Genomic DNA, 9133 nt, shown 5'->3' on the forward strand with positions numbered 1-9133 from the left:
GGAGCACTGGAACAGGCTGCCCAGGGAGGTTGTGGAGTCTCCTTCTCTGGAGATATTCGAGACCCGCCTGGATACCTACCTGTGCGACCTGGTGTAGGGAGCCTGCTTTGGCAGGGGGGTTGGTCTCGATGATCTCTAGAGGTCCCTTCCAACCCCTACAATTCTGTGATTCTGTAAGACATCTAGACGTGATGATAAGCTTCAATATAGCATCATAATATTGGTTTGGTGATTTATTTTAGTTTAGTTTGTGTAGTGCTTTTATCTGAAATTGGCTGAAATCTTTTTTTTCTAATATTCATTCTTCCTTTCCCTCTTTGCTCATTGCTACTTCTTTTTCAGCCTGAAATGGGAGTATGGTTTTCACAAAAGTATGTAAAAGAGTTAAAATAGAGGGACTGACTTACTATGCAGCTTGTACTGCAAAATCATGTTGGCACATCTACCATTCAGTTAGTTTGTAATTAAGAATATACTTTTAAAGCTTTTTTGTCTATTTACATCAGTAACTTATGACTTGTACCACATTCCTCTGCATTTTACCCCTAAGTAAAAGGGCAACCTTCTGTGTCTGACTGGTTTTATGATGTCGATGACCCTTTAGCTATACATTCAGTAGATCCAGATTCTAGTTCTTAGTGAGCATCCCCTAATGGTGTTCTGGAATTTGGTAGACCTGAGCTCATGCAATGCACATCAATATTCTCTTATTGTCTCTCAACATTTAGTTTAGAAAATACTAAAACCTTTATTTACATAGAGACCATTTGCAAAGATGTCAGAAAGGGAAGTTGTGCTGAGAGTATGAGTATTGGATGAACAGCTTTACTGCAAGTGTATGCCATGTGGCTGTTTTGCTTGGTTGTTGTTGTTTTGTTTTTTGATAGTGTGTTTGTAAATCGTAGAACAAGCAGTCTGTCTAGACTGTTGACATGTGACTGGTAACATTTTCCTGCTAATACTGAGGAAATAGGGGTCGCTTGTGAAAACAGAACAGTTTGTGGCAGTGTTTCTTTTAAGTTCGTGTGTTAAGCCTGCAGACTTGGAACACATTGTTGCTTCACTAATACATGGGAAGTTACAGTACAGAAATCCCTTGCTGACCTTCTTAAATTAATCTCTCCAGCATTAAATATTTCCTTATTTTCGGTGGGAAGACAGCAGAGTTTAAATCTGTGGAGCATATTTATCAGTGAAGATTGGTGCTCATAAAAAATGCATTGCAATCTAAACTAAAATCAAACCATCTTCATAGAAAGGAAAGATATATCTGCTTTGGGATTTCTGCTGTGTGTGGTTGCCGTATATATACGTATGTGTAAATGACTGCTGAGAATGCTGCTGTGAAATAAGATCCTAGCCTTAGATTTCACCCTCTGGAGCTTTTGCAACTGTTTGAAGCTGAGCTTTCAGATCTTGGGAATTCTCAGTCTTTATTTTGTTTTTGAAAGGCTGTTTACTTTCCTCAACCATTTTCTAGCCTATTTTTCTCTATAGAAATGCTCCGAATTGTTTATAAACATGAATGCTCTCTATATTTTATTAAAAAGTTATTTTATTCTCATGATCTTGCACGTATATCTGCATTTGCTCTGTGGTTATGTTCAAAGGTAACTGTTTTTATCCGAACTGTAACTGGTGCTATTTTTTTTTGCTTGAAATGCATTGTAGCACTGAACAAGGATTAAGATTTTGGGGGGGTTATTGTGTTCAGTTTGCCTTTTTCATTGCTACATCCCTTGCTTCAGTCAAACAAAATTTAAAATTCAGATGAGGAAAATGGATCAGCACAACCATTACATGTCTGTTGCAATCAGTGCATTTCTTTGTGGTGTGACCAAAGTCTTTGGCTTTTAATTGGGTTGTGAATCATAATCTCATGGTCTGTGAGTGTAAGCAGCACTTGCAAATTTCATATCCAGGTGGATACTGAGTAGGAAGCTTTTAAAGGATGTGCCTTTGGTTTCTGCAGAAAGTATGCTCAGTGAAGAAAGAGAACACTCCCAGCTAAATTCAGTATTTGCCTGTTCCTAGGTAAACTATGGCAATAGTTTATTCACTGGTAGACAGTTTCTTGTTAAATGGTATTTTCTTTAAACTGACATTTCTAGTGGTTTCTTTAAAGGCAAAAAAATGCAGCAAGGTACGTGTGTATACAAGTATATTTTCCTTCTACATAGTCCCACAGACTGAAGGTAAAGTGGTAAAATTCAGAATCACCTTGTATTGGTCAAATTTATATTGATGCCTGCAAATGCACTGCAGGTTTAAGCACACAGAAGCTGTATTGTTACTGCTGGAACAGAGGCTTGTTTTCTTTTTTCTTTAGTTTTGCACATTGTCCAACAAAATGTGTCCTAAAGCTTTAACTGCTTTGATAATATAAGTAAACATGGACTTTGCGTGAGATTCCATAAATAAAGCTTTGTGCTGTCTTACAGTATTTTCTGATATTGAGAAGGAAGTAAATGTAAACGAAAAGACATAAGTCTTTTGAATAACATTTTTAAGTCAACAGCAAAATACGAACTTGTTTCTCTTAAAAAAAAATATATCCATGTAAACATTCTTTAAAACTCAGTTTTAAAGTTTCCATGGAGACAAAAGCTGCAGAAGTTGGCTGTATCATAAAACAAGAATGTTTCTGAGAAAATAACATTTCATGCACTCAGAGGTATTTGAGTTCAACTGTACTATTCTTAGGTTCTGCCTTTTATGCTGTCTGATGAAAAAAACCAAAACCTACATAGCTGAAGAGTACACAAACGTTTTAAAATGCTCCCAAGAAAAAAGTCTAAGCATTTGTAGGTTCAGCCTGGGTAAATGGCTGTCATTTAATGAAGTTCTCTGCAGTCATAACTTTTTAGAAATGTGCTTTTGAAGCTAACAGTGACTTGGGCTGTAACAACATTAATGTGGCCAGCTGATCTAGAGAAGAGATTATTCCCTCCTGTGCAGTTTTGGTTAAACCATGCCAGTTTGGATCCTCTCATACAAGACAGACATGAATGACTGGATGGCAATTCAGCAGAAGACCCTGAGCTGGTCATTCTGTGGAGTGAAGCTGAGGCAGTGGGCCTTTGTCAGCCTGGGGACGGGACTAATGGGCATCTGCCTGTACCTCCAAGATGGTCAATGCCATTAATGAATATAAGCAAGAAATGAAACAAGAGAGGTTGCTTCTGAATGTAAGGAAAAACCTGAGGACAGTCAGGCACTGTCCGCTGGAGCTGTACAGCCTCTATCACTGGAGATTTTTAAGGCCTGACTGCATGAGCTCTGAACAAGCCTATCTGACTTTATGGCTGGTGCAGTGTTGAGCAGGAGGTTGGACTTAGAGACCTTCTGAGGTCCTTTTCAATGTGAATGACTGATTCTGTGAATGATTGACTCAGATTTTGCACAAAGCAAATGCTGGTATAATAAAAATTTAATTAGACTATGTTGTGTCACATCTTATCCAACATTTCTTCGATTTGCCAGCTACATTTTGAGAGCAGTGGTAAAGCATGCTTAGCTTTTGGAATAAGCAGGAGAGGTGGGTTCAGCTGGGAGAAAACCAGTTGCAATAATCTCACTTTGGAATTTTTTTTTTGTTTGTTTTATTTGAGTATTATGGGGTATCCAGACTCAGCTGTCTGGCCAGGTAGGACTGGGGGTGAAAGTGTGTAGAGTAACAGATACACTGGCTGCTCCGAAAGTAATGCCTCCCAATTTATTGTGTCAGAGGCAGATGGTGTTGGTATGGCAGTAGAGGCTGAACCTTGAAACCAGTTTTCTGCTACACGTTGTTGGTGTGTGACAGATGGCAGCAGAGGGGCAGTCTGACAGAATGGTGTCTGACATGGAAGTGCATATGAAGCAAAGGTGTGGAATTGAATTCCTCCATGTGGAAAAAATGCCACCCATTAGCATTCATCAACATTTGCTGAACATTTATGGAGACTGAACAGTGTATGTGAGCACAGTAAGGCAGTGGATGGTGTGTTTCAGCAGTGGTGACAGTGATGTGAAAGACAAATCACGTTCTGGAAAGCCATGCACAGCTGTCACATCACAAAATGAAGACTGTCTCAGTCAGCTTCCCTGTGCGAATTGGCGGATTATGGCCAGGGGACTGTATACAGAGATGGAAATTGGCTTTAGTGCATTGGAAACAATGGTGACAACACTGGAGTATCAAGCAGAAAGAACGCTGCAAGCAAATTTGTTGGGATCTATTGAACCAATATGAAGCTGAAGGTGGCAATTTCCTGGCATCATTATTGGTGACAAGACTGTCCTACCAGACCAACCATATAGTCTGGATTTAGCACCTTCTGACTTTCATCTGTTTAGATTGATGAAAGTGGACTGCATGGGCAACATTTTCCTAACACAACTGCCATCATAGCAGCTGTGAAACAGTGGGTGACCTCTGCTGGTGCAGATTTTCGCTAGCATGGCATGCAGGCTCTTGTTCATCGCTCATGAAAATGCATAGCTAATGGTGGTGACTGTGTTGAGAAATAGTGTTTTGTAGCTGGGAATTTGCTCTATCAAATAGTGTTGTTGTACTGTTTGTATCTATTGTAGTTTCCATGGAAATAAATAGGAGGCATTACTTTCTGAGCCACATACGTGTAACACTTGTGCACAACTTACCATTTCTGAGTCCTCTGCTTTTTCTCATGTTGCACGTCTCTTAATGCATAGATGTTATGGTTATGTTTGCTATGAGACTGTATCTAGTAGAAAATTACCCAAACCATGGAAAGCTTGAATTTTCCAAAGTTTTCCATGCATGAAATGACAAGTTCTCCCAGAGATTGTCCATGATGAAGCTACTATCAAATAGGAATTTTTCAAAGAGTAATTTCTCTTTCAGTGGGTTCTTGTGCCCTTTTTTACTCCAAAATGAGAGTTCTCTGCTTCTCTCTACTATCACTGTTGTTATTTGTATTGGATGCAGTACTTGGCACCCTGCAGCCGAATGCAAAACAGAATTCTGAAAATGAAATTTGTCTGCTGGAACTTACAAGACCGCCAAAATCAGTGTAGTCTAGAAAGAAATTTTCATAGAGGTAGGAAAAATGTCCCCTGGCATTTATCTTCCTGTCTTTGAAAAAGAATATTGATTGAATACAAATGTGGCAATGTTGACATTTGTTTAGCAAGAATCAATACAACATCACTCACATCTAATTTCAGTTCTAGGATATAGAATTTTATTGCTCTCTGGACTGGGATATACAGTATCATTTTTTCAAACTACAATCAGTCTTCCAGTTTGTATTGAGTTTTCAGTAATTTTATTAGATGATTAACTACTCTTATCTAGTCTTTTCCTTTTTTTTCCTTGATATGTTTCAGCCTTTTAATAAGCAATTATTTCATTCTTTTATATCTTGACAAAGGTTACATCTAAAAATAAATCAATATGAGATCTAATTTTACTGTAGTGTTGTTCAAAGTATCTGTTATATTTGTTTTCTTACAGTGAACGATTTTTTTAAGACTGAATAGAAATGGTTTGCCAAAATGTCCAGAAAAGCCTGAAAGACACTGTTCTCTTTTCGTGGTGAGTTTTTCCTATTCTCGATCCTTTTTGTGCTGGGTATTTAAAACCAAATTTGGATTCAGTTATTCTGTAGTTGACTCAGTGGCACTCCCTAAGCTTTTACTTTATTAGTTCTAAAGGATGGTTAACAGATATTATTAAAATCTCAAGTTGAATGTTTTCTGGCACTATCTCGATGTATGTACTTCATGTACAAATATATAGCAGTCTTTTTCCTTGCAACAAAGACTTGTGAGTTTTAGACCCAGAATATAGTTTGTGCAGTGTTCTTTGTAATTTCAACATATTAGGAGTTGCTCAAAAGCACCATTACTCCTCAAGGCACACACTGAATCTCTTCTGTCCTCCTCTCCCATTTTGCTGCCTTACAACAAATTCTTGCCCATGGTATTTTAGAACAGACATATTGAGTGCATGACCACCAATTTGAAGTGTTAAATGGATAATTTGTTAATTCTATATAAATGACCTCACTGTTCATTTATCACCATTACTGGCAATAAAAGCAATGCATAAAGATCTTTTAAAATATCATGTTTTAATCAGGAGGCAGAAATAATGAGGTTCTGATCTTGTGCAGGATTTGAGTAGCAGTGAACTCAGGAAGGACATCTACATCACTGTGCACATTATTCGAATAGGTAGGTATAACGGTCTGTGAGAAGAAATCTGACATTTGGTAGGTATATAACAGTGAAGAAAGCCACTTGGGGTAGGCCTTGGGATCTGTTAGATTGCTAAGTCTCTGTATAAATTTCATGAAGCAAATGCCTATCTTCTAATGGGGAAATTACCTTGAATTTCTCAGCACTCTTTTGTGTTATTTTTCAAGTGTGCTGATGAGTTTTGATACAGTATTTTTTGTTAATATTGCAAAAGAAAATTAGGGCATCATATGTGAACTGTACTAAAATGATGGAGTTGTCACTGGGGAGTCCATTCTTGTTACAAAGAGAGTAATTTCAAGTATTGTTTGTTCATAGGAAACTTACCTAGAAATTAAATAGTATCTGATGAAATCATTCAGATAAATTTTGTCTTCTTCCTGATCTCTTTATAAAGAGGAGAAGGAAGTAAATGAACGATGTCATGTAATAATTTTAATCCATGATGGTACAGGCAGATATTGTGTCCTCTGAAACGAAGCTGAAGAGTCAAAAAATGTGCTGTGTATGTATTTTAAGAAGTTAACCTCCTGGTTGTGCTGATTTGAAGGAGGGTTCTTTGGGTCTGCTTTTGAGCTCTTAGATCTATTTCATTTTTTGTAAATGGTCTCCCTAGTTGCATCACTGCATTACTAAATGTATCTTCCTTTCTTTGCAAGGTATTTTGTTTTCAAATATCGTAGTTATAACTTGCGCTGAGTTCAGAAACAATTTATTGTAGAGTAAATGCTGTTTTACAACTCAGATGGATGATTTTTCCTTGCACTTTCATGATGTGTAGTGTTTCACTGGAATATCAAAATATTGCATTTTTATTGGCAAGGACTGGGAAAAAGTGTAGTAAATTCTGTTGTAATATGAGTTAATTTGAGAAGAGCAAATGCTTTATAGAACAATGTGGCATAGAATTTTCCCTTCTGTATAGTTATAAAATACATTCACAGCCAAGTCTGTATACGAATGACTGAAATGCTAAAAAGTTAAAATAACATTTATATGCCTTGTGGTGTGAAAGTGAACAATTACTCTTCTAGCTTCTGTGATGTATAGAAATACGGAGGAGGCATTGCCCTGTGGCAAGTACAGCCAGAGGCTTTTCTTGTCACAAGTTAGAACTTGGTTGGAAAGATACATAGCTGCCAGAACATAATTGAATAAAATGGTTAGAAAGAGGGCAGTTTCATCTATCAGAAACACAAGAAGACTGATGAATTGCATTTAAATCAAATAGAAAAATACTTTGTTTCAACTCCGTTTTCCTTGACGCCTTCTTTCTGTACCATAATTTGTTCTCCTGCCCTTTGTCATCTTTTCTCCCCGAGTTTCATCTCTCCTTGATTTCTGCAGTTTTATCCCCCTGCTAGCAAGTTGCCTGCTTGGAGGCAGCGTTTGATTTCTAAACTGTAGTGGTTCGGTCACAAGACCTCTCGTATAAATCAGAAGTAACGACAGCCACAGTAAAATATTGTTATTGGACAGCAAATGGTGGACACTCTGTCATGTCTGAACACTAAATTTTATTTCGTGGTGTCTCAAGTAGAGCTGTCACTAAGTATCAGGAAGAGCTGCGGACTCGAGGTCATGAGAGGATGAGCAGTACCTCTGGTATTACGAGATCAACACATCATTAATGGGTTTTCTGAACCATTTGTTATCCTAATGTAGTGTAGAGAGAGGTGGACTAGATTTGCAGAGTACGCTTGGCATCACATACTCAGAGCTGTCATCATACAGAGCTGGATTGGTCCCTGCCTCCCTTCTGTGCTTTTAAGGGAGACAGTTTTGTACATTATGCATCAAATGTATATATTTTGTTTGTCAGGGCGAATGGGAGCTGGAGAAAAGAAAAATGCCTGCAACGTACAATACAGACGGCCCTTTGGCTGCGCGGTCCTCAGTATTGCAGATTTGCTGGCAGGAGATTCAAAGGATGACCTCATCTTAAAAGTGTACATGTAAGGAATGGCTTTTATTTCATAACTATTGGAACTATTTCACAGTAGGTTTACATCAAAAACAGTGGTTTTAAATGCAGTGTGAGTAAAAAAAAAAAAGTATAGTAGCTAATTTCTTTTTTTCCATCACAGTTTAGAAATTTTGGCTAGTTCTATGGATCTGTTTGTAAAAAGAGATAGTATTAAAAACGAAGATTGCATCCTTTCAGATCTTCTTGTATGTTTCAGCATTTATCACATCCTTGTAAGAGCTTCCAGAGCTCTCTTTTTAAAGCAATATGAAGTGTTTTCAAGACTTGTTTAGACAGCTTGCGCTGCCTAGGCAGTAGCAGAAGTAACTTCAGAGAAAAAAGAAGGCAAGGTAGGTAAGCAATTGTTTAATGGAAATAGCATAAGAGTAAGAGGCAGTTAATGCTGGAGAATGAAAAATCAAAAATAGATCTTAAAATGAGTGGTTAGTGAAATAGTGGAGTTTGACAATATTGGAAGAAAGTTCATGTTTCTGTTCGTAGCAACACAGTGCATGTAATTTCCTGCTGATCTTGATCTTAGAGATTATAGTAAGAGCTGTTTTGTGCAGTGGCCTATTGTAAGTACATAAACCTGGGAAACATTTTGTCAAGTGCATGAGGAAGTTCTGACTCTCAGGGTTTGCACTCAAATGTTGAAGAGGAAGGCTTTTAGGAAATGGAACGCTTTTAGGCAGCCTTTCTCTTCTTCTCTGTACTCATACTGTGCTGAATTAGAGCTGCTGGAGATGATGCCGCAGGAAAACAGTCAAGTGTGATAGTGAAAATGTTTGCTGGCTCTTACTAAGACTCCCAGGATGTTGAAGTTAAATAAGTGTTCGCTGTTGGATAACAAATTATTAGATTTATATATCTGCCCATTATACCCTATTTTCTAAATTTCCCTGATTGTTTTGAAGATAACAAAAAAGAAAAGAAAAAAGG

The 9133-nt window shown here is 37.6% G+C and overlaps 1 protein-coding gene across 1 annotated transcript in view; it reads left to right on the forward strand.

Moving 5' to 3' along the window:
* The window catches only part of DOCK4 (dedicator of cytokinesis 4), a 176247-nt gene that overhangs the window by 45659 nt on the left and 121455 nt on the right, over window positions 1–9133 (forward strand). Inside the window, 4 exon segments of the mRNA XM_031552130.1 lie at window positions 5480–5490; window positions 5493–5560; window positions 6141–6201; window positions 8048–8180. Of these exon segments, the coding sequence (XP_031407990.1) occupies window positions 5480–5490; window positions 5493–5560; window positions 6141–6201; window positions 8048–8180 (273 nt within the window).

Source organism: Meleagris gallopavo, chromosome 1, assembly GCF_000146605.3.
Source record: "Meleagris gallopavo isolate NT-WF06-2002-E0010 breed Aviagen turkey brand Nicholas breeding stock chromosome 1, Turkey_5.1, whole genome shotgun sequence".
Lineage (NCBI taxonomy): Eukaryota > Metazoa > Chordata > Aves > Galliformes > Phasianidae > Meleagris > Meleagris gallopavo.